At 32.6% G+C, this 27,261-nt stretch overlaps 1 protein-coding gene and 1 pseudogene across 2 annotated transcripts; one reads left to right on the plus strand and one right to left on the minus strand.

Annotated features, from left to right (window-relative positions):
* Positions 1-7,718: 7,718 nt before the first annotated feature.
* Positions 7,719-10,215, plus strand: LOC149554986 (alpha-longipinene synthase-like). Its single transcript, XM_089833570.1, has 6 exons — positions 7,719-7,906; positions 8,025-8,203; positions 8,299-8,411; positions 8,513-8,913; positions 9,008-9,099; positions 9,200-10,215. Exons 4-6 carry the CDS (start codon positions 8,758-8,760, stop codon positions 9,306-9,308), a joined length of 357 nt encoding a protein of 118 aa, XP_089689696.1. The 5' UTR covers positions 7,719-7,906; positions 8,025-8,203; positions 8,299-8,411; positions 8,513-8,757; the 3' UTR covers positions 9,309-10,215.
* A 5,863-nt stretch (positions 10,216-16,078) lies between these two features.
* Positions 16,079-18,833, minus strand: LOC149554987 (L-type lectin-domain containing receptor kinase IX.1 pseudogene; annotated as a pseudogene). Its single transcript, XR_016364442.1, has one exon. The product of XR_016364442.1 is annotated as an L-type lectin-domain containing receptor kinase IX.1 pseudogene (transcript).
* Between the last annotated feature and the right edge of the window lie 8,428 nt (positions 18,834-27,261).

Below are 27,261 nucleotides of genomic sequence, written 5' to 3' on the forward strand. Positions count from 1 at the left end.
GTATTAGATACATCAGCATGAGACAAATTCAGCACAAGAATTTTGGTTATAGGAATAGAAATTGCACATTAGCTTAGGGGTAGTTATAAGAATTTTGAGGTATATTGATCTTTGCAAAATTTTGAACAAGTTTTTGAAATTTTGTATCTATGCCAAACAAATTGAATAATGTACTCATAAGATCAAGCATAATACTTAGTTAAGTGTTTTTGACACTCATGTCAAAGGGGGGGATTGTTGGTCTCGAATTGGTTTTGACAATTGAGTGTCAACACACTTAACCAATTTTCATATAGAATCCAAGTACACTATATATGCTAAGCCATAGTATGTGTCAAGCTAAATAGAACTACAACAGGTGCCGAGTAATCTTCAAGTGTCAATTAAAGATCAAATGCCGAGTGACTTCAAGTGCTGAGTGAACCATATGAGCCAAGTGATATGTAGGTGTCGACTCACAATTGATGTTGAGCAAGCCAAAATGCAATAGGTGCTAAGAAAACTTGGATCATACATGTGTCGAGCACTAGTAATCTAGTATGTGTCGCGTAACACAATTTGGACATAGTTGTTTGTAATTGTACAAACACCTATGTAAACTATTTTTTGAGCTGACATATAAGAATCTTGAGGGATATTAAAGATAAGAATGAATATTTTATATTTCCTATGCAATCAGCATGTAGCCAATAAGAAAAATGGAGAAGGCATGCAACAAATAAGAAAAGTGCAAGGAATGAGCGGAAATTAAAAATTTAATATGGATCACAGATTCCTACCTAACCCTAAGTCTTTGAAATCCTTAAAAGGAGGATGAAACCCCATTGTATGTGTGGATGAATGAAGTGTATGGGTAAACTATAGTGAAATTCTAAAGGAAGTGTGGAAAGACTTTGAGGAACAAAGTAACATTGTAGTATTCAATTGATCATAATAGAGCAAGGGCATCGAATAGATATCACATCTTAGAGGATTAAGATTAGAGAGAGTAGATCAAGTGCCTAAATTCAGCAATCAAGGATTGTAAGCTATCAAGTTTATTAGTCTAATACTCTCTAGCAATTGTATTAGAAAGAAAATCCTACATTGATTAGAAAGGAAATCCTACTATAAATTAATAAATAAAGTGGCTTGAATTATAAAATATTGTGAATAAATTGATATTACATATATAATCTCTATTAGGACATTTCATTCAATTAAGGGGGAAAATGAAACAAATGAATACTATAATAGATTAAAGTTGATTTCATTATAATATGTAAGAAATTATCAAGTTAACTACTTCGTACTATCAAATCTTGCAAAAAAATCATTTTAAAAAGATCTAGTAAAATAGTAGATAGAGAATTTACAAAATGTAATCATATATTATACTAATTATGCTATTGATAATGTTTGAGACATTCAATTTATCAAAATGGTCTATTTTTTCATTTTCTTTGTCAAATCTCATATATTAGTTATCATATCTCATCAATATGATAATATTCCATCACACCCTAAAAATGTGCTTAAAGTAAGTCTAATAATTGATATTGGAATTTGTGGATATATTTAGATGACTTTTCACACCCCCATAACATTATTCACACATTTTGATATGGTCAATTAGTTAAAGTAGTCTAATTTAGATTTTTCTTTCACGATTCTAAATTTACTTAACAATTCATTTCAATTTGAGGAAATTGGTTAAGTCCTAAACTCAAATGTAAATCTTACCAAGAAAGAAAGGGAGTTTTGAAGAAAAAAATGTAAATGTACCCCTTGGTAAGATTTTTGTTTTAATTTAAGATGTAGACATTTCCTCAATTTGATAGTATTGAGACCATCACATCCACAAAAAGTATCTTTATTAAAGTAATTTTAGAAATCGCTATAAGATACTCTCTATAAATTTATAAAGTATATGATGTTTACCATAGAAATGAAATAAAAAAACACATGACAAATCAACTAAATTAATATAATTAAAATAAAAAGTATTTTTATTAAAGTAATTTAAGTGATTGCTATAAGATACTTTGTGTAAATTTATAAACTATGTAGAAATTAAATAAAAAAACACATTACAAATCAACTCAATTGATATAATTAAAATTTCTTCCCATCCTTTTGGTCATTCCTTAGCTTATATTTAAAGTATCTTCCCATTTAGAAAAATATTGTATGCATTGTGCCAGTTGAATTCACCTTGGAACTTGAACTTTCTTGAATCATCAATCCTTCCTTGAATCTTCTCCATTTGGTCTTACCTAACCAATTTCATCCATAGATTTCACTTACAAATTTATTTCCTTCCTTAGAATTTTCTAGATCTTGACCTAGATTCTCATTTGATGTAAGTCACACAATTGATTTTATCAAAACTATTTATCTTTACTAGCCTATATTCTTCCTTTGTCAAACATCTTCATCTCCTTGGTTAACACTATTTTCTTGATAACACTTTCTATTTTAGAAATACTATAACAAAATTATTCATTAACACATGTTTGGTACGCTCCCCTTGAATAATACCTTTGCTTATTGGCCACCATTTCAAGCTTGGTAGCACACACTTATTACTTGTCTTTTCACCTCATAACTTCAATCCTTTATTATCAACCAATATAATTAATTTTTACATCATTATGATACTTTATCAAATCATGTAAAACAATAAAACCAATACTACATTTTCCAAGACTAATTTCATCAATTGCCCATTTGAGTTCATACACTCAACAACACTTCTTCATTTCATCTTCTATCTTTACTGATCATTTCTTTTCTCAACACCACATCCTTCAAATGATTTGGAAACTAACATAAATTTACAAGACAATAGGCTTGACATCAATAACAATATAAAAATTGATCCAATTGTCCTACATTCCTTTTAGCATCAATTTAGACCTGTATCAATAATAGTTACATAGTAACAAGATGTTATTTAGAGGGAAAAAAAGAAAATTAATCATATTATTTACACACACACACACATGTGTATAAATATATATATGTATGTATGTATGTATGTATGTATGTATGTACATATATATACATATACATATACATATATATACACATACATACATACATATATGTGTGTGTGTGTGTGTACATACATATATGGTGCATTATAAGAGAGTCATCTTCAATAATGTTTTTTTTTTTTTCTTTACATTTGGATGTATTTGTTATGAAAATATGGAGGAAGATGAAAACCATCAATTTTAGGTGAGTTGGAACACAGAAAAGAGGAAATCTAAATCAAATCAGTTTTCTTTCTTCATGCACTAGCTACATGTTTCATCTATAAAATATGTTGAAATTAGGGGGAAAATAGTTTATTTGCATATAATTGTTTGCTAGGAACTAGACCCTGATTTTAAACTTTTTCATTAGCTTAAAAATTATTGTTTAAAAATTTATCAAACTTATGAATTGTCATTAAGACAAAATATTAAAAATAAAATTCATAAATGTGTCCATTTCTAAACATTTCATAAATTTGCTTCATTGTCAGATTCTAACAAAAATGTCATTTAAAGAGTTTAAAACTTAATATTAGCACAATAAACACACCCAAACATTTAAAACATGAAGTAGTTGTCAAATATCCATCATGATACGACAAAGAAAATTAATATTTATAATTTCAACTAAAATAGCTTTTCCATATAGTTTACTAAGATGGATGAAAACAATAATGTGTAATAATACTATTTATACTAGTGGTTGAAAGTGGGCTAGCAAGTGGAAAAGGAAAGGTGAAGGATTCCATATGTCATAGCTCACCCTCTTTCCCCACATTCTCAATAAAATAGTATAACTTGGACACGTTAATAAAATAGTTACATTATATAAATAAATTATCCTAACAAGTACTAATATATGAGCCTCATCTGAGAACATTGTAGGTGGGTAAAATATTAGAGTTCTTTACAAGAAAATTATAAACCAAATGTTTCTTTGGAATCCCTTGAATGATGAATATTTGGCTATGAATGAGAATTCCTAGAAATCAAAAAAGGGTAGAGGTAATAGAATCTTATAGAAAATGATATAATATTATTTTAGCATAATTAAATGCTAATTTATAGATATAAATTGCATATACAGAGAAAGAAAGAAAAATATTAAATGTTTATTAAAGATTTGGAAGTTGTTTGAAAATAGTTTTTGGCCAACTATTGGTAGGTTAGTTTAAAATATTAACTTTTGATTCTAGGTAGATGTGATAGTCAATAGTTTCTTTACTCTTGGCTATGTCAAGACTAGTTCGTGCTCCCTATTTTGATTTTCCACCATTTTATCTCGATCAATGCCCTTTTCCTACTAACATAACAAAAAATAACATGCAAGACATTGTGTCATTTACTATTTCATGTTATCTATATTTAAACTAACATGCATTAGATAACTAATATACTATCTATAAAATATTATTAGCAAAATTTAAAATTACTTTAATGAATTTGGTAGTAATAATAGATATCTTTACATCATTTATTAAGATTGTTTTTATTTTCTATATGAAATACTAAAACACCAAATATGATATTGAATGATATTTTATACTATAAATTAATAAATAAAGTGACTTGAATTATAAAATATTGTGAATAAATTGATATTACATATATAATTTCTATTAGGACATTTCATTCAATTAAGGGGGAAAATGAAAGAAATGAATACTCTAATAGATTAGAGTTGATTTTATTATAATATGTAAGAAAATATCAAGTTAACTACTTCGTACTATCAAATCTTGCAAAAAAACATTTTAAAAAGACCTAGTAAAATACTAGATAGAGAATTTACAAAATGTAATCATATAGTACATTAATTATGCTACTGATAATGTTTGAGACATTCAATTTATCAAAATGGTCTATTTTGTCATTTTCTTTGTCAAATCTCATAGATTAGTTATCATATCTCATCAATATGATAATATTCCATCACACCCTTAAAATGTGCTTAAAGTAAGTCTAATAATTGATATTAGAATTTGTGGGTATATTTAGATGACTTTTTATATCCCTGTAACATTATTCACACATTTTGATATAGTCAATTAGTTAAAATAGTCTAATTTGGATTTTTCTTTCACGATTCTAAATTTATTTGACAATTCATTTCAATTTGAACTCAAAAGAAAGGGAGTTTTGAAAAAAAAAATGTAAATGTACCCCTTGGTAAGATTTTTGTTTTAATTTAAGATGTAGACATTTCCTCAATTTGATAACATTGACACCATCACATCCACAAAAAGTATCTTTATTAAAGTAATTTTAGAAATTGCTATAAGATACTCTCTGTAAATTTATAAAGTATATGATGTTTACCATAGAAATTTAAAAAAAACACATGATAGATCAACTAAATTAATATAATTAAAATAAAAAGTATCTTTATTAATGTAATTTAAGTGATTTATATAAGATACTTTGTGTAATTTTATAAACTATGTAGAAATGAAATAAAAAACACATGACAGATCAACTCAATTGATATAATTAAAACAATTCTGTCAAATCTGTCATCTCTTATAACTTTTTAGTGATCTAATTTCATGGCAACGTGAATATGGATTGTGTAAAATCATTTGATTTTTCTTGTCTAAACAAAAATTATTCTTCTTATGAATTGATATTAAAAGGATTCATGTGCTTGTGCCCTCAACATCTCAAGCTCCAATTATTCAACTAGCCCACCCTATGAGTGCATTTGACTCCAAACACAATTAGAAAATTTGAGTGGCCGATGGTAAAAAGTGTTAGTGGAATCAAACTCTAAATAATTATAAACGCATAACTACTAGTGTTTAATTTCCTATTCACATTATACTCCTTTTCTTGTGGATTAACTCCCACATTATTTTGTAAGACAACATTGATAATAAATGCAATAAATATGATTTTTTGATTCAAGCTAGTTTAATACTATTTTGTGAAGTGCTTTGTAAGAGCACAATATTGGGAATAATTATAGTGAATATTCTATATATTGATATTTAGAAACATTAAATATTGAAAATTATGTTAAAATTAAATTATTTATTATTTATTACATTTTGTTATATAGGTGATATTTTCAAATATATCATCTCTCTACATACAATAACTAAGTCTCTATAACTAAAGAACTATTGTGTCTAGTTAAAGACACAAGTGAAATTGTCTCTATAAGAAAATAAATACCTTGGTTTTTTATCATCTTTAAGAGACAATGGTTAAAGATGACAATTAAAAGTTTTATATCATCTTTAAGAGACAATTAATAAGGACATAGAATTAAAGAAATATTTGCGACAATAAATAAATATTTTTTCTTCTGAAATTAAGATAATTAACTCAACAGATGTTTTTATAATCATCTTTAACCCCACCTATATGTAATAGTGATGTATTACAAAATATAGGTTTTGTTCAAAGAAGGAATCAATGACCAAACAATTAAGAAAAATAGCATCTGCAGGAAAAAGGGTAGGTCCACACATGATCCAATAAGAGATCTCCAAGGCCGCAAAAAGCATTGATATCACAAAACCTTACATAAGCCAAACATCGTACATTTCTTGAGCTGCCAAGAAAAAACATGCCTCAAGCAAGGAGAAAGGGTAGCTCTCACATATGGCAAAATTAAATTCTATAAACATAGGAGCATGATCCATGATAGTTCCACATTAAGAAGCAATGATAGTTCCACATTAAGAAGCAACCTACATGGAAAGAAAGAACATGAACAACAAGGGCCATTCCACAAACAACAAACATGAATAAATAACAAGAAATATTTTTGTTTGATGTGAGATTTCCAAAGTACCTAAGATTCTCCTGCATTGTGTTGAGGGATGATCTTAGTGCTTTGTATTATTGTTTGCATAATACATTTGGATATTGATGGAAAGAGATAAACAAGTGTCCTCTCTTGTATTTTTGTATTTCTATGTTTTAAATGTTTGATTTGAAAAGAACCTTTTTCATAGTAGTATAATGAATGTTTTAGGTTTTGCATGAATCATTAATGCATGATAAATATTGCATACCCCCGTCTAGTGGGCCATAACAAGTACCTAGAGGTATGATCATGTGTGTGGTCATAGGACCTAGTTTCTATTAATGTGACAACTTATTTATGGGTGCTAAATATTTGGTTTTCTCACCCATCAATCATTCAAACTTTATAGCCTAATTTAGTAAAATTATCTAATCCTGTGTACCTTGATATCTAATTGAATGTACAATCATAAATACGAGCTGAAAGTTGACATTGGAAAAGCAATGCTAAACATTCTACTAGATATGCATGCACATTATGTTCATAAGCTTGTGTTATCACAAGGGGTCCTTAATTAGGATGGGTCACTACAAGAGGTTCACATTTTTAAAGCAATTGTAGAGTTGTGAAAAGTCAAAACTTCAATGTGCACCATAAATGTTAAAACTTAATATTAGCACAATAAACACACCCAAACATTTAAAAGTGGAGTAGTTGTCAAATATCTATAATGATACGACAAAGAAAATTAATATTTATACTAGTGGTTGAAAGCGGCCTGGCACGTGGAGGAAAGGGAAAGGTGAAGGATTCCATACGTCATAGTTCTCAATAAAATAATACAACTTTGATACGTTTCTTAGCCGCACAAATCTCATGAGAATAAAAGAAATTGTCATGCATTTTTGGCAATGCCTCTATAAATAGATAGCAGCCTCAGAATGCCTGTATGCATTGCATTACTAAACTTGAGAGCCTAGTAATTGTGTTAAATATTCTTGGAGCGGCTAGTTGCTTCACCGATGGCGATGAGGAATTTGGATGCAGGAGAAGAAACTTGTGCTGTGTGTAAAATACCAGATAACGCTTTCAATGTGTGGGATGATGATTTTGTCCAATCCATGCCAACACCGTACGGGGTTAATGACTATTTTTACTCACCTCATCTTTCTCTTAAACTTTGCATCTCATGGTTTTTCTTTGCTCATGATCGTAACTATGTAATCTGTATTGTGTGTATTTTGTACTAGGAATCTGAATACCGTTAACGCGCTGAAGCACTTGTCAAAGAAGTGAAGGCGTTGTTGAGAGAAATGCAAAGTGGAGATTTGTTAATGGAGCATCTTGAGATGGTTGATGGGTTGCAGTGCCTCGGAATAGACTGATATTTCGACGCTGAAATCAAACTCATCCTCGACTCTGCCTACCGGTCTCATCTCATCACATTTCCTTCATTTTTCTTTGCAATACTTCAATCAAAATAGATATCAAAGATAAAAATGAACAATTTGCTTCTGATTGCAGGTGTTGGGACACGAGTGTGGGCATAAGATTAGGATTAAGCAGGGATTGTAACTTGAATGCGACAGCTTTAGGGCTGAGACTATTAAGACTCCGTCGCTATGATGTATCTCCAGGTATATTTATGAATGACGCAATACCCTCTTTTATTCTTAGGTATACACTTTTAAGGCATGTTGCATGCCTGCAATCATTTATTTGCATTTTCCATGAGCAGATGTGCTGGAGAGTTTTGAGCACTTCTTCTTCTCCAGTTCTGGACAGATAGAGAACGACGGAAATATTGATAGGAGATCATCAGAACTAGTGATGCGGGGCATCACTTGTTCTGATGATCTGCTATCAATATTGCCATCGTTCTGAGCAGATGTGCTGGAGAGTTTCAAGGATAGAAATGGGCACTTGTTCTTCTCTAGTTGTGGTGATGATGAGAATAACAATAGCAGATCATCAGAACAAGTGATGCGGGGCATGGTGAACCTGTTGAGAGCATCAAGCGTGGGATTCCCCGGAGAGAGGGTCATGGACGAGGCTAAAGCCTTCACCTCCGCCCGCCTTAAGACCCTCTTACAAACACCTCATATTGGAGACTCCTACAGCGCAAGCCTTCTCAAAGAGGTATTAAATCATTAGCCCTTTTATTGTTGTCTTTCCTGCAGATGTTTAGAGGAGCACAAATCCTTAGTGACAATGGTTATTTTCATTATTGCAGGTAGACTACGCCCTTGTATATGAATTTTCTTGCACTTTTGCAAGATGGGAGGCACGAAACTACATAGAGATATACGAGCTAGATGATCGCAGGTATACAAGTGTAGAGATGTTCCTTTAATTTTCGACCATTCAAAATGTCCAAATCTTATTAGTTACGCTGACTATATTCACATCTCCTCTTTTTCTTCAGGTTGAAGGACAAGAAAGTTTTAGAGCTGGCCAAACTGGATTTCAATATATTGCAGTGTGCCTACAAGACGGAGATGAAGAATCTCTCCAACTATGTATTTGCAACATGATAAAGTTTTACATATTGTAGTAGATTAGTGTTGGATGATGCAACGTGCTTCCCTGCTCACAGGTGGTTAATTATGTGGTGTTTCATGTTCACTAACAGTCATGGCTTTTGGTGCAATGGTAAATCGGCCCTACAAGTGGTATCAGAGCAAGGTTTTGGCCTGGTCATGGGTTCAAATCTTCCTGGTGCCTTCCCGACCTGTGTAAGCACCTGGTATGCGCGTCGAGGGGGAGATTGTTGGGTGATGCAACGCACTCCCCTGCCCATAGGTGGTTAATTATGTGGTGTTCCATGTTCACTAACAGTCATGGCTTTTGGTGCAATGGTAAATGGGCCCTACAATTAGTAATGGCGATCTGATTAATAATGTGAAATGATGATTTATAGGTGGTGGGTCGATTCCGGCGTCCCCAAGCTTATTGCAATGAGAGAGCGGTCAATTGAATATTACATGTGAGGGGTTAGTGCAGAGGATGAATCGGAATTCAGCAGCGTCAGAATTGCTATTTCCATATTGGCAATCCTTGTCACTATTGTGGATGACCTTTTTGATGACTATGCAACACCCGATCAACTCAAATTTATTAAGAAGGCCATTCTTCAAGGCTGGGATATCTCAATTGTGACAAATATGCCACAAAATTTCAAAATGTGCCTCGAATTTGTTTTCAAAACCATGAAAGAACTGATAAATGAAGCCACCCAAAAACAAGGATGTGACATGATGTCTTTTGTTACAAAAGCGGTATGTACACCTCTTCAAACCCATTTATATATGTGTTTGAATATAATAGCTAGAAAGTAACATTCTTTTGAGGTAAAAATTTACAAAAGATGAGAGAGTTATGACTATTCTTATAGATTTGATATTTTCATATATTCATGCCACACTTTATGCCCGCACACCAAAACCATTAATGGGGCACTTCTAAGAGATTTATATTAAGATCAATAAGCTTTATTGTTTTCAATGGGAGGATTATATCAAAACTAACTTGGAACACGCATGGTGGAAATCAAGTGGATATATTCCAACCTATGATGAGTACCTAACCATTACTACAACAAGTGCATCCATTGGACCAATATTGATGCATACTCTATTAAGTGGAACCCATTCTAAGCAATGATTCTATTCAAAAGATGCACCTGAATAAATCCAGATTCTATGAGATCATATGGATGTCTGTAGACTAATTGACAATGCACGAGATTTTGAGGTCTAATATTTTATTTTGATATGGACAAGTTAAACACAGGGGACAAACTTATTAATATTTTAATACTGACATAATTATAATTTTGATGTTCAAGATGAGAGGCGCCATGGAGAGACTGCCTCTGCCATTTCCTCTTATATGAGGGACCATCCTAAATGTTCTAAAGTAGAGGCATAAACTACATCACCAATCTTGTTGAAGAATTGCTAAAAGAATTGAGATGGATATATCTCAATCCAGATAATTCTATACTCGAATGGGAAAAGATATCATTCAACTTTAATAGGGGATTATAGTTCCTTTATATTTTTGGAGATGGCATCACTTATTCTCACAAGGAGGTCAAGCATCAAGTATCCAAAGTTTTTGTTGATCCAATAGTGATATGAAAATGTAAACATGGATTCAGATGAAATTCCTAGTTTGATTTAGATTTTGAGTTTTAAGTTCAATAGAATCCATTTATGAAGTCATATTTTCTCTATTACTGAAATTCATTTCATTTGAGTGTCTATTTAGGTTGAATTGTATCTTCTCATTTTGTAGATATTGGATCTTTTATATAGATTTTATACACATAATATGTGGTTTTTGTTTGTAAATCTAGTGCACTTTTCCTACAAAATTTTAATATAATTTGGACATTTTGTTATACGAGTTGATTAATTTACATTGTATTTTTACCATAATACTACATGCTAGAGGCATGTTGCATTTGTTAAAGTCATTTTTTATTCCCAATGCTCATCTCTAACATGTTGATGTAGCTTGTATCATTTTTTAAACTTTCACTAATTTATAAGATTTGTTAATAGAATTCAAAATATATATAAATCTTCAATAACATCCCAATGAGAAAGGATTAAGATTTTGATTGTTATACTCATTATATAAATAATACAATAATAATGATATTTAAATTGATTATAAATTTAATTGTATTATATTTATTCAAAATTTATTCTATATAATAATTTATTGTTAACTCAATCTTTCTTAATAGCTCAACTTTGAAGGATAATTAAATTTAAATAGAAAAGTATAAAAATGTCACAATTAACTTCTAAAATTTAATAAGAAATTTATCTTCCATGCTAAATGGATAATATTGACAATTCTATGTACAAAACTCATAATTTTCTAAACATAAATGTATTAAAATCATATGACCCATACTTAAATATCCTAATTAGAGTAGTTTCTCTTACAGAAGTCACACAAAAAAAGTGTACTTGACATATCAATTCTTATAAAATAATGCTAACATATTTCATGTGAATAAATATAGGAAAAAACTATGATGGTCATACATTATAAGTTTTCATAATATATTATACGGTCAATTAAAAATGTAGAAAACTTTAGGAAAACACAAAAAATATGTTAAATAACATGGATTGCCTTGGGCCTATTTCAATAAAAGGACTAAAAATCACTAGATTCAAATAAAAATTTGATGGCCATATACATGCATGGTATGGTTATGAAACAAACATCTTTTTGCGTGAACTTTACAGATGCCTCTTTAAAGCCAATTTCTGCCATGTAGGTGTTGGGAAAATTTACATATTTGAACACTTTATTTTGACCACTATATTATAAAACATTTTTGAGATTCAATCCTTAGGTTCCTCAATTTTTTGCATCAACTAATACCAAATTTAAAAATCAAAGAAAACACTTCCACTTTTTGCACTGAAGCAGTACTCAACTTCGTGGTGGAACCTCATCAATTAATATAGTCTATAGATTATCTCTTCTAAATTATATTCCTCATGCCATAGTAGTTAGTAAATGACTATAATAACTTTTTGCACTAAGCAATACTATAATTATAGTTTGACAATTACGATCTTCGATTAAATGATAGCGCGTGGATACCCACTAGTCGGCCATCGTATGAAATATCACTTTCTCAGTTTTCTTGTTCGACGCATGGCCTCTTACCTGCACGAAACCGTATAAAGATTTTAATTACCTCTATTGCTAGATGATAGGATGATGAGTTGGAAAACTCTTTCATCTTAACATACGAGTGGGTTTAATTGTCAAGAATTTCTATTATAGAGAAGCTCTACAGGTGGTAAATGTGTGAGGGTTCAAATATTATAAGTCATATTCAGATCTGGCATAGATAGTAGACTGTATATAAAAAGATATATATATTTATAGTAAATTTTAATCTAAATATTTGGTGTTTCGTTTATTTTTGTCTTGTTATACCTTTTTTAAACAAATTTAGCTAGGGTTCTTTGTTTGTAGATTGTCTATTTTGAGTTGGTACTTTTTTTGATCGAGATGTTATTGTAGAATATTTATATCATGGTGTAATGTTACTTTCCAACTACTTACTTTATGATGTAAATTAGGAATGTTGTCGTTCTCATTCTTCTTATCAACATTGTCCATTAGTCAATTTTGCATATGGGATGATACACGATAGTGCTTAAGCAGATAATGAACATTTTTAGCTTTTGATTTTTTATTTTTTTTATTTATGACTAGTCCTTTCTTTATTAATTAAAATTTATTTATTGTTTACTCATATATAGGCTCTTTAATCATAGTTCATGATTAAGGTAAGCTATGATGTAATATGATTTCTTCTAGCCAATTTGCTTTGTCTACGAGATAGTCATAATTTTTCTTTTGCATATTTTTTAATTTCATTATTAATAGTTAAATTCTCTTATATGTTAAATGTGTAATTTACTCATCTACTTATCTTTGTACATGTTCGTTATTTTACTCTTCTTCTAACACTAGTCTAAATTAACTCTCTCTCTCTCTCTCTCTCTCTCTCTCTCTCTCTCTCTCTCTCTCTCACACACACACACACACACACACACACACACACACACACACACACACAAATATGATAATCATGAGGTATTTTTCATATTATATCACATTTTGTGATATTTATATTAAGATTTAACTAAATTAGTTTACAACGAAATTGAATGAACTATATTTCATTAGCAATGGTTTACATGGATCTTGTTGATGAACATGTGGATGAAGCATTGGGCCTTCTTAGGAGGTCACTCTTCTTAGTGATTTTCTGAGACAACCTTTCTTTGTCATAAAGTTTCCCCTAAGATTAAGCCTACTTAAATTGCTACCCATTTTGCAAAATAAATTACATTTATCCACCTTATGAATCATTTATATTATAGAGCCCCTTTAACAAATTCATTGGTGTTTATGAGGCATCTTATGTTGTGTGTGAAGTATCATATACACGAAGATGCAATTGCACCATTTCGAGTCAAACTCTTTCACCAATATTTTACAACTAGTGGCTCTCATGAGATTGAACAGCCTACAAAATACTCATTACATCAAGTGGTATTCACAAGGGAAAGTATATATTGGTCTCGACATGAGATCGTCCATGGTACTATCGATCTAACTCAAGATTTATTAATCATGTATTTTCTCTCAAGATCAAGGCATTTTAGATTGCTATCGTATTTGCAAAAACTTCAATAACTATTGTTCCTTATGATTGACTCATTATAAACTGCCTTTTGATCATACATTAACTAGTATTAAGCATTATTTTGTTAAATTTCAATAATGTTTGAAGTGCACATTTGCTACTCGACCTTTCTTATTGCCTGAGTGCAAATCAAATACTTGAAGGTGAAGTTGAGTTGAAGACATAGGATGCTTGGTAGTCAATGTTTGATAGGTGAATCAATTTTGTATGGAATGCCTTTTCCAATCAAATTCCAAACTACTATAAGTGATATGCTACAATTATTTTTGAAGTTTGAAATTGTAAACTTCAATTCAGACTCTAAATTTTTCTAAGTCTTGTTAGAAATTATTATTATGTTGGGTAGGTTGTAAAATGTGGTATATGGGCTAGTTTGAGCTTTTATAGGAGCATGCGACTTGAAGTTTGAAATCCAAAGCACTGTAGACTCCAAAGCACAATCAATTATGTTATTTTGTCCAACCTTTTGAATATCAAGATGCTCAAGGATTGGTGAGTTGACTAAGGTGTAATGTTTTCTCCTTTAACAGATGATCCTCAACCCTCCTCCATATCCTCTTTCTTGACCTAATCTCCATGTTTTGGCCTTAGTGAAGTAATCCTTTTACATTCTCGCCCTATGTAATGCATTGTTGTGTGCATAAAGTGTGTTTTCACATGGTGTTATGGCATTGTATGTATGTAGAAGTAATTTGATATGTTAATTCCACATTTAATTCACAATACTTGTTTGACCTTTTTTTATTAATCCATTAATATCTAAGAATAGCTTGGGCATTATTCTTGGACCATACTTGTTTCGTGGGGAAAAAATCAAACGTGCCTTTTTCTCTACAAAACCAAATAAAATTTTAGGTATGGATGAAATGTTAGTAAATTTTGATCACGTTGCGTGGAAGTGTATTAAAGATGGAATCTTCTTTATTTAGAGGGCTTTGAGAAGAATTGTTATGTCAAACATCAACAAAGATTTAAACAAACTTCTATCTAAAAGAAAAAATTAATGTGTTATCTTTGTTTGGCAACATATTACTTTACCAAATATTTCATACAAAACCATGACTATGACAATGGCTACTGAGATCACATGGAGTGTAGGTTATTGTAAAAAATGAAGAAAAAAGATATCTATAATGCAGAGATATCATTGATACTTGGTCTTGGTTTGGGAAAATAATAAATGAACTTATTACTTTGGCTGAAATATATTGCTGATCAAATTACAATTTGATAAAGTTTGTGAAAAACGTATTGTATTTACTTCATAATTTTATTAAAGATGTCAATGCTAACCTTGTTATTAGTAATTCAATGCTATTTATACAATTCCTTCACAATATTTCATTAGATAGAAATATTTTTTTTCCTCCATTGTATTTGTACTTACAATAGATATTTCGAATTATCTTACATACATAATGTGACTACTATTTGTTTTTAAACATCATTGTAATTCATCTATAATAAATCATATGTTATTCAAGAATTGAAACATCTTACCCTGAAACACGTCTTATTTTTTGAAGTTATAAAAGAGTTATAGGAAAAAATAACTTATCAATTACAACAAATTAAAGCACCAATCTCTGAGCTTAGAATCAACAAATACATTGAGTCTAATGCAAATATATAAAAATTTCTTTGTTACATGAGATGAAGCGTCTCGCTTTCCGTATGCATTCAAGAAGATGATTTGTTGTAATCATTCTTTACATGTACATTCAACATGATGATTCAGTTGTAATCGTTCTTCCATATACTATTCATTGTAATTGGTCCACACGAATTTTTAAATGGCCAGTTGTTATCATATTTAATTTTTCTAGTGTTTTGAGGTTCCTCTTTCCAAGCCTCGTTTTAAGGCGATGTCTATGCAGCCGAAAATATGTACCTGATGTGACAGTTATTTGAACTTATTAATTAATTTAAAACTCACACAGCCATGGTTCTCTCATTTTTAAATTAATTAATAAATTCAAAAAACTGTCTCTTCAGGTGCATTTGTTCGGCTATTTAGCCAAGGGCTAGTTTTGATGGCCGCTCATGTCTCGACAATCTACAACCTGCTTTTCCATAGAAAATTTGAAACAAAACATTTCATAGATCAGATCAAACCGCATGTAAAATGCAGTCTCGGAAAAGCCAACGAAAGAAACAAAACTATTGGACTGCGTGCTTTTAAAATCACAACTGTTTTGGAACTTTCTCATTTAAAAGTACACACAAATTGTAAGCGAGTTCAATGTAATAAAAATCAAATCCTGTGGGCAGACCGCGAGCTATAAACAGTGGTTAAACGCCAGGCTGGCAGGCAGAGCGTCAGCGCGGCACAACCGATGTAACCGGCTGCGACCGGTCACTGCTAGTCCCGTACAAAGTGGTCGTCGACAGTACATCGCTGGGCCGGACAGGATCGCCGTAAACAAAAACCGGCACCGGCATAGTCGTCGGAATATACGGCAACAGCTCCTCGAATCTTAAGGCCTTGAGAACTTGTCTCATGGAAGGCCTGCCGTTGGGATCAGGGTGAGAACACCACAATCCCACCATTAACAGCCGCTCCATTTCATCCCTGTTGAACTCGCCGCGCAGGGTTTCGGCCGCAGCATCTAAAATCCTAGCCTTAGAATAGAGATCCCAAACCCACTGAACCAGTCGCATGCCATAATTTTCTCTCAGGCTTTGATCCAAAGCCCTTCTTCCGCATGCAATTTCAAGAGCAACTGCGCCGAAACTGTAAACATCGGATTCAGGAGTTGATTTTCCCGTTATCACACATTCCGGCGCGAGATAACCTAGGGTTCCGGCAACAACCGTGGTGTGAGAAAACGCCTCCGTATCGCGCTCCACAAGCCTCGCAAGCCCGAAATCTCCTAGCTTTGCATTGAAATTTGAATCGAGCATCACATTGCTGGATTTGATGTCTCTGTGCAGAATACACTGGTCCCAATCCTCGTGAAGATAAACCAGAGCGGCGGCTATGCCGGATGCTATATTGTACCTGCGATTCCAATCCAGAGCGCCGGAATCTTCTGCAAAAATCCGCTTGTCCAGGCTTCCATTCGGCATGAATTCGTAGACGAGAAGCAATTCGCCTCTTTCATGGCACCATCCCAAGAGCTGAACCAGATTCCGGTGCCCTAGCCGGGTGATTATGCTCACCTCTGCAACATATTCCTTTTTCCCCTGTTTCGAACCCTCGGAAATCCGCTTTACTGCGACAAGTTCATTTGTGTCCGGCAACACCCCCCTGTAAACAGATCCGAATCCGCCCTGGCCGAGCTTTTGGCTCTCGCTGAAATGTCTGGTCGCGGTGTTCAGCTCGGCGTAAGTGAACTTCCGGGGACCCTGTGAAAATTCTTCGTCCAGTGCCATTTCACTGTCGCGCTCCGTTTTTTTCCGGCCCCCGTGCCTTCTACGCCGCCAATACCAAACCCCAGCGAGGCCGCAGAGAACAGCGAAGGCGGCGATGATCACAGCAATCAGAACAGTTTTGAAACCCGTGCGCTTCGATTTTCCACCGCCCTGAATACTGAAGAAAGAAGCGTTCCATGAGGTTTTGCAGGTGAGATTCCATGAGATTAGGGCATGGCTTTCCGTTCCCATTGAAGTCGAAGCCGAGAATCCGGCCATGACATTTTCGGGCAAAAAATTGGCCAGATCTATTTCGTAACTCAAAATAGGGGCCGCTGGTTTCGACGGATGTCGGGACAGAAATACCATAAGCCTCTTCAACCGCCCGTCATAATCCACCCAAGCATCCCATCTTTTACCATCTTTCAGCTTTCCGTCACGGACAGAATAATTTTTAGCTGAAACCACTGTATTGACATCGATTCCGACATGATTGTCATCCGGATCGTGGGAGTTTTCATCCGTGTCAAACTCGACGGCAACGATCTGGTTCTTCGGATTATCTACCGTGTTTGTATTGAAAAGGCCGAGCCATTTCCCTCCAGAAAGCTCCGGTGATCTAAAATCAAGCGGCGCCATGAAAAAGGCCATGCCTCCCCCTGCCCCGAACTTGTTACTAGCAGATGGATTGATTCTGAATTCAAAGTGAGTTGAGAAAGTTACCAGAGCCCTGGAAGATTTGTCCCAAACTGGAATGGATTTGTCATAAACAGCCCAGCCGACGCTGTAGGTTTTGCCGCCTCGATCTGTGGTGAGTTCGATCAGATTCTCGCCACCGCTGCTCTGCAAGTGAGAATCATACAAGAGCTTAATCTGGTCGACATGAGAGCTGTTGGAAGAAGGAAAACTAAAGCTGAGGCTGCTTTCTCCATTAACAGGGGCTGCACAAACAGCAGCAAAAAATGTCAAGCAAGCCAGGAAAAAACTCATTTTGGAGAAGCTCTTGTCCGGCCTTCCTGTTATGAAAGATTCCACTTGCAAACCAACATTTGTTCTTCTCGAATCTTCTGTCTCAGAGACGAGCTGCTGGTCTCCAATATGACCGACCCCTTAAAACAAACACGTGTAAAATAATGATATACCTACTCCAGTTCAGTGTTCGAATTCAAAGCCACTTCCTTTTGTCTTCTTAGTGAGCCCAATATTCCCAGTTGAACTGACGAGATTTTGGACCAGCTTCTTCCATTGAGTCCATGTAATGAGTGCTCCACCACTAACCCACGTTCAACTCTATTTCTTTCGACGGTGTTAATACGTCAGCGCTCTCTTCAGGCTGGTTTACCTGAGAAAAACATATTAAAAATAACAGGTGTTGAGGTAACCGGAATCGATACAGCTCGACATCTCTAGCTGAACGCATTAAAAATTTATATGATCCTGCTGCGTACCAACTGAAATTTGCGTACCTTTTAATGGAAGATTTACTTATTTGTGCGGTTCATGTGTTTAAGTATTTTATTTAAACTTAAAGTAAGATGTAATCATATTAAATAGTTTAGTTCGGCTCGCACTTGATCTACAACTGGAGCATGTTTTCAATTAAAACTAATTTTTAAAAAATTCTAATAATTTGGTTTACACGGGTGAATTATAGCTAGCATAGATATTTTTAAATATTGGAAAAGGGAAGAAAATCATTAATGGAGGAGCATATTGTAGTAGTATATTTTTAAATATTGAATAGTGGTATAAGAGAAGAGTATTACTAGTCAAGTGTATTTTGTGCACCAACTTTCTAATCAATAAATTTTAAAATAGTCAAACAAATGATAACTAAAAGTTAACTGATGTCAGATTTTTTTTTAAATTCATAATTTCAACAAGAGCTCTAAGAGAGCTTTAGTCCCTGCCTTTTGCAAGGGTTAAAAGGTAGATGTGACATGTTATTGTTATGTGCATGTAGTTTTCTTTAGTTCATTAACAAATTAATAAATCAATCTGTAAGATTTTGATATACAATTTACATGTTTCTTCCATCATATATGATTTACATTGAGACAAATTTCTAGGCTATTGTGGTTGGTATAGTCAATCTTCAAGGACATAGATCATATATTAACTTCTTTAAGTTTTAATGGTATTTACATTAACTATGTTTGATTTTAATAATGCGGTACAAATATGAGGATCTGATTGAATAGAAATAGGTATTCTTTCATGAATGAGATTTATGATACCAATCAAATTATTTTTAATATTAGAAATGTATTCATAGTACTTAAATTAATAAATCTATTTACAATTATATAGAAAAATATAGAAATAAATTTTGCATTAATATTTTTAAATATAAATATATATGACTATACCTTTAACTACTATAAAAGATAAATTTTAAATTCTAATTTGTAATATTATTAACATAAATACTCTTTATTAGTAGCAAAATTTATTAATCAAATTATATTCAATACCTATAATAAATCTAGTAAAAAATAACATTCTTAAAAAATAATAAATTAATTTAAGTGTATTTGTATTTAATTATTTTAATTAATGTAAGTGGTCTCCTGAATTAATTTTATTAATATAATTTTGATATTAAGACCGTGAAAAAGAAGAAAATAAATATAATAACTATAAATTGTCCATAATATAACATAATAATAGTAAATCATCAATAATTTTATTTGGGATCAAGAATTGTTGAACAATATCCAACTTTCTTAATATGATATTATGCAATATTACTCTACCTTGCAAGGAGCCATCTCTGCACTGTCAATTGTATGCCTAGTGTGTAATTCCCAACTGAACACTTCACAAACCCCATTATAGTGAAAGGCCAAGCATGGTAGTGAAACTATGACAAAGAAGAAAGAAGCAGTGACGGAGTTAGAGAAGGGTCAGAAATGTGTGATGTGTTGTCATAATAACTCCAGGACTGAAGACGATAATACAATAAGCAAAGAGAATTGGCATCTATATATAATATTCACATACGTGTCTAGAAGAGATTTATCTGATTTAAAAAAAAAGAAAGTTGTGCTTATAAAGGGGTAAACAATTTGTTGATTGCAGTTGCAATTGGAAGGGTTTGAAATTGCAGTTAGCTCTTCTCTCTACTCCATATTTAGTTTGGGCAATTTTAGTAACAAAAGACTTCCCTACTAGTGACAGAGAGTGTACATTTGGAGGACTTTAATGCTACATTATTTGCGGAAAAGTGGAGCTCCAGGATTTGCATTGGCTACCATTGCTGCACTAACATGAACTTCTCCTTAAATTTGCTTCATCTTGGCCATTCTTTTTCACAATTTGCTTCATATTTCCCTTTCTTTTTATAGAACGAATTTTTCGGCAAAGACTCAAATTTGTCGTAGAAGTTGGACTTTCCACACAACAAAGATTTAGATATTCCTCCATCTCTAGAGCCTGTAATCATCCATGGCGTTGCAATTACAATGAAGCCACATTATTCTCTCTGTCCTTGCTTTTAGCCCAAAAGAATAACGAAGCCAATTTCAAGGTTCAGTACTATGTGTCACCATTTTTGCACATTTTTTTGTGCTAGGGACTATTGGGTCATGGCCATTGATGCCCCCAAAATCCATTTCATCAATTTGACCACGAACAACAAAGAAGCGATACATGTTGTATTGCCAAGCACTCCAAATACAAAATTGGGAGAATTCTTCTCTAACACTTGACTGGTTAGGGAGCCTTTTGTAGGTTCATTTAAGTTTCTAAACTGCCTTGGCTGCCTGAACCCCTCTTGCTATAGCTACACATTACAATCCAATGGAGAGGGTTCAATCTAATTCGCTCAAGTGTGCAAAGTTGCAGGAGGATAATAGACTCCTTGTTCTTGCTGAAATCCACTCCAAATGTCTACTCCGTCTGACTCCTAGAGTAGTAAAAATTTGATGCATCAATCAAAAAATAATAAATGATTCCAGCCAATAGTTTTTGACAATGGAGGTAGTTGTAATTAATACAAGCTTATCATCTCATCACTCGAGTTGCCATCTCATAATCATGCACTTTTTTCCCTATATTCTAAGGTTAAAAAATGTTTTTACCCCCAACAAAAATGGTAATAGCCAATAAGAATTGTGGTATTAGTGAATATAAATATAATTTAAAAATAAATCATTTGAAAACTTAGGGTGTTAGATATATGTGTTTGAAAAATTAATTATATGCCCTCACTGAAAACATTAGTACCCTGCCTTATAGATAAGGCAGGGACTAACAATTGTACACTACTATTGAGACATTTGCATACTATTATTGAGATATGTAATATGAATTTTGGCTAGTATTGGACTACACTTTAAAATTGTCATGTTTTGACCCTTCCAACACTTAAGAAATTCTATATGGAGCTTTGGTGATACCCATAAGCCAAAATATATATTTTAAGTATCATTGAGTATGATTCGAAACATTGACGTTGATAAACTCAGACAATCTTACCCAAAAACATGAAGACAAATGCAAACTCAAACTAACTTAAATTCAAGTTAAATTGGTTGATTGACCCCCTTTGTCTTCCCACCTAGAGTTAACTATGGATACATTTGTGTGATCTATTATTGAATATTCTTGTATTGAAAAAGATGTCAATTTCCATTAGTTTTATACTGAAATTAAGCATTTCCCTACACATATTTGGAGCATTATTCATTGAAAATCAATAATGAAACATATCAAATTTGGTGCTTTAAAGAGGCAATATATTTGATTTATAGTCACTTACAAGTTGTCTTTGATGATATATTCAATCATTGATACAACATCCTTACATAGCTTGACACCTCAAGACATAGAATTGAAGGACTAGATCAAAGTTCTAATTGTGAAAGTCTCAATTTGTGATTATGAATTGTAGCTAGATCAACAAACTTTGATTTGATGAATAAATGTCCACACTATCATTTATAGAACAAAAATATTATGTATTAGATTCATTTAAAAAGAAGTAGGTATGCATATCATAGGGGTCTTCACTTAGTGAACTTAAATCATAGTACGTGCATTTATGGTATACTAAAGAATCCCCTAATTTCCAAAAAAATATTGGCCCAAACCTCTTTTTTTCCACCCCTTCCAATACTCACTGAATACTCCCCACACTCATTTTCCTATATAAACCCCCAGCGCTCCCCAAAATGCTATGATTCACCTATTTGGAAAATATATTGCCCCATTCCCCCTTTGCCCCCATATGAATGCAAACAATATTGTATTGCCCAGTTAGAGTGAAGACCTAGAGGTGCATATAAAATTAAGCCCTTGCAATCCATACAAGGTATACACCTAAATCATAAAATATAAAAAAGGCACTAAGACAATAATGGAATCATTAGAGGGGAGAGGAGCAAGGTCCTAATCACCTAGTTTATCCAATATATTAGTGGGTTTTACAGTAACTAGAAGAGGGTCCCATGTCTCACCATCCTTATATTTATCTTCATCTTTACAAATTCATGAGATAGTAAAAGTTAGTCAACAAATTATTGGAGGTAAACTACTTAGGTTAGGTCATGACTCGACCTATGGTTTCCTACTATTTAGGATATTTGTGACATTTGACTACCTTTGACTTTATATTTGTGATTTGAGTTATGTCAACATGTTTTCAATCATTTGATTTTAGAATCATAGTTGATATTGCTAGATATTTTGGCTTAAATGATGATCATATGATTGTAGATGCTTCAATGTTAACTATTCATAATGATGCTATGATGACAAGATTATATAATGTTCATTGTGATGTTTATGATGATGTTACATACATATATCATGCTTATTTAAATTGCACAATGCTATTGTATTGATAGATTATGGTATTGTATAGATGTTGACTCATTGATATGTTGTTGATTATTTGAGATCGTGTAGGGTTGATGGCAAGAATGTGGTTGAGGTGGAGGAGGCCAACTCCTCTGTAGGGTTAGATTTGGATACCTAGTTTGGGAAGCACATATTACTTATATGCATATCATTATTTATTACATGAGTTATTTTGTTTCTACTTGTATCATCAATTTGATTATATACATGAAACCATATGGGTGATTCTTTTACTTTCATTTATTCTTACTCATTCCAATTCCTTTAATAAGATTGAGACTTGGATTATGTTGCTTGATGAGTGAGAAGAATGGAATACATTAAGTTTGGGATTAAAACATTCTTATTAATTAAAAATTGCTTCCCCAAAAACCAAAGTTAAGTCTATTCATTATATTGATTGAATTCAAAATGAAACATTCACTTGGTGCCATTTTGATTTGACGGTGAAACATGATACAAGAATAAATTAAAAAATAAGAGTTTACGATCTTATCAAAGCCGAGAAATGGTTAGAGAGCTTCTTGGGAGGTGGTATGATTTTACGCTGAAATAAATAAAATAAAAAAGAAACACTTGAAGAGTAGTTAGGTAGAAGAACTCAGAAAAGGATGCAACTATCCTCCCACAAAAATGTACAGTTGACCAATTTTTAGAAGATCGAAAACATCATGGATTTTTAAAAAAAAATTCAGCGTTTGATCTTCATGATTTGCATAGTTTGTAATAAAAAACAACAAAAAAATTGGAAAAAAATCACTACGTTTTCATGAATCTGGAAAAAAAAAAAAAGTTTGACTTTGTTTTTTTTTTTTGGTACTTTTTGTGGGAGGATAGCCTATCTCGAAAGAAAATATTAGTAATTTAGTAAGAGTATGATAGAAGCAAAATGGGGAATTCCATTCTGAATTAGTAAGGAAGGTAGTACAGATCTAGAAATATGTTTTATTGTTCTCTAGTTAGGAAAAAGATTGAGAAATTGAAGGATCATTGTGGCCAAAGGTCTTGGACTATTTACGAAAATTAGCTAGAAAGATGGGTGAAACTACTGTAAATTGGAGTGGAATTCATTGGTCAAATCTATAGTGCCCAACCATATTCTATTTTATTCTTGAAATCTTTATTTTTCCATGTGGTAGCATCAAATACAATTTTTCTTAATGTTTGTTCTTTGTGGGATGCCTCTGAGCAATAACTTTGTTTTCTTTCCTTGTATATTTTTCTTTATTTTTCCAAACTGTTAGACTCCCAATTGTGTATATCTATTGTTCCTTCTATTTAATGATTTTAAAGCTAGTATCAAAAAACACACTCTTCTATTGTTAAGAGGGAGAATTTTTTAAGTTTTTTGGTTACTATAATTTACTCAAAGAGTTTTGTTTTAGATTATGGTAAAAATAGGTTTTGAAGGGGCCCCGAAACCCTTTAACAAAAATAGAAAAGATAAAGCATTAAAGTCCACCAGGTTTTACAAGGACCTGAAACCTACTGAGAAACAACATCAAAATCAAGTTTTATAAGGACCTGAAACCACATAAAAATATCAAATAAAAGTACCTAGGTTTTACAAGGACTTGAACATATGTTCATGCGAACATGCCTAATATGTTCGCGCAAACGCCTTGTTCAGGCGAACGCGTAAAATTAGGAAAATTTTAACCTTTTTTTTTTTTAATCTCTTTTAACTCCCATAATTGTAGGAGAATGATCTCCTACTGTAAAATAAAAAATGTCAAAATGTGCTGCTCGAAGCAAGCTTTCCAATGACTATAATTGTAATACATATTTTAGTCATTAAGACTTTCAAATATAAGTTTAACTCATTATAGGTTCATTACCAGTTCATTACTAATTAAACATCAACCGACTTCGACACCTTGGGAAAATTAGTAAATTAGGTCAAATTTTTTTTTGAAAAATATGTAGGAACTAGCTTATTAAGATACCTTTCTATTCAAAAAAAAAAATGTTTATGATAAATTGACTTCAAATTATTTGTGTCAAATAGAACGTATGTCTGAATTACGATTCGTGTCACCTCAAAACTTCACAAACTATACAATATTCAACCAAAATAAATCAAACCAAATGCATTCTCTAGATATTGATGTTACAAATCTAACACTGAAAGAATTACTTCATTATCATTTCTAAAATAAAAGTTGTGTGTCAAACAGACTGTCACTTTTTAAAAATATTGAATTTTATTATGTACCACTTTTCGGAGGAGATAAAAAAAAATTGACATAAATAATTTATTTTTTTTAGATTTAAAAATATGGTTACAAAGTAGGAACAAAGTACTCAAAATCACTAGTTTATGTCATCTTGAAATTATTTATAGTTTTGGAGATATAGTCACTTGAACGTGACATTTGTTGCAAAAATATTGATTTTAGTGTCAAAATTTGTCAAAAAGTGAAACCCATTATTGTGGGATCACCCAAGAGAAATAGTCTTATCTGTCTGTTCCTCCTCCCTTATAGTAGCAGGGTCCTCATTTTTGTCCTGTTTCATAACCTCTCTAGTGGGTGAAGCAATCTTAATAGTTTGATCCTCCTCCCTCATAGTAATAGGGTCCTCTTTAGCCTTTTCCATCTCTTCTTCACCAGCATCAGTATTACTCTAATTACCCTCATCACCAGTATTACCTTGTTCTGTGTTTTCTTCCCTGCTTTCTTCCTCATCCTCTTTCCCACTTTTTCCTTTGCTCTTTGAGTGACCTTCTAGGTTAGAACTAAAATCTCCAACATCCATGTTTTCCTCTTCCTCTAAAGTATCATCCTCTTTCCTTTCAAAGTTCTTAGACTCAATGTTCAGTTCCACCTTGTCCTTTTGAGAATGCGAGGGTTTTTGTCTAAGAATCCTCTTCTTACCCTTAACATTCTCTTCATTCTTATTCTTTTTAGAATGAGAATCAGTAACAGAACCCTTATTTTTATCTAATGAAGGAGTGGAAACAATGGACTTTCTTTTATAGTAACCCTCAATAAGGAGAATTAAACCTTCATGTAAAATAGGACGCGACTCCTTCCTATGAGCATGCAGACTTTGAAGAAAAGAAAACCGCAAATAGAAAGGAAAAGAAAGTCTATCCTTATGTCTGAAATGATTGAGAAAGACAAAATGAAATTTATGTACTCTTTTATTTCTACCATCTAGAATGAAATACTCATAGGTATAGGAGAGCACATCCCACCAAATTTCCTTTGTCTACTCCAAATTGTAGAAATCTCCACTTTTTTCTAGATTTTTCTCCTTAGCATTCGTTTTAGGATTTTTTTTGAAAGCAACATTTGAAATGCTGGTTTGTTTGGTGAACTTTATGCCTTCCATGGGTAAAATCGTGATATCAACTATGAAGTCCTCCGTCAATTTCACAGTAACACCATGCAAAGAGACCCTGTCCTTAGTCTAGTTTTTGAAAAAGGTCATGATGACATCTGGTTTGAACCCATGAAGGAATTCCAAATAACTAGTCACCTTCCCCTTCTGTAAAATATTCCAAACATCCTTCCTAGCCTTCCATTCATTGCAATTTTTGGGTTCTTGTTTACATGGCTCACCTCCTATTTTCAAAGAACTACAGAGAATGGCTAAAACCAGAAGCAGTCGAAAGCCGAGAGCAAACAAGTTAAACAGATACCAAATTTTCATCACATCACATAAACCTACTTTAGAGATGATACAGGAAAATCTCGCCTTGTAATCATATAAATGTACCTCCTCAGGGAAGGAACACTAACAGCTGTGGGCCCACTACCAAAAATCATTAAATTTATAATCTTGGCATATCTTTCCCACCTTCGCATGAGTAACATCATAATTAATAAGGGCTTTAAGATCAACGTGCTTGTTTAGCTCACCAATCCATGTCATTGTATAACCCATATGGACTGCATAGTTGGCAACCCAGTCAATTACCCCATTAGCCTCATGATAAGTGTGGGATATTATGACTTTTTCAAATTTATTAATTAGAGATTTAATCTCCATGACCATTGCCTCAATCG

Source organism: Cupressus sempervirens, chromosome 5, assembly GCF_028749045.1.
Source record: "Cupressus sempervirens isolate cs-2001-9-10 chromosome 5, ASM2874904v1, whole genome shotgun sequence".
NCBI classification, from domain to species: Eukaryota; Viridiplantae; Streptophyta; class Pinopsida; order Cupressales; family Cupressaceae; genus Cupressus; species Cupressus sempervirens.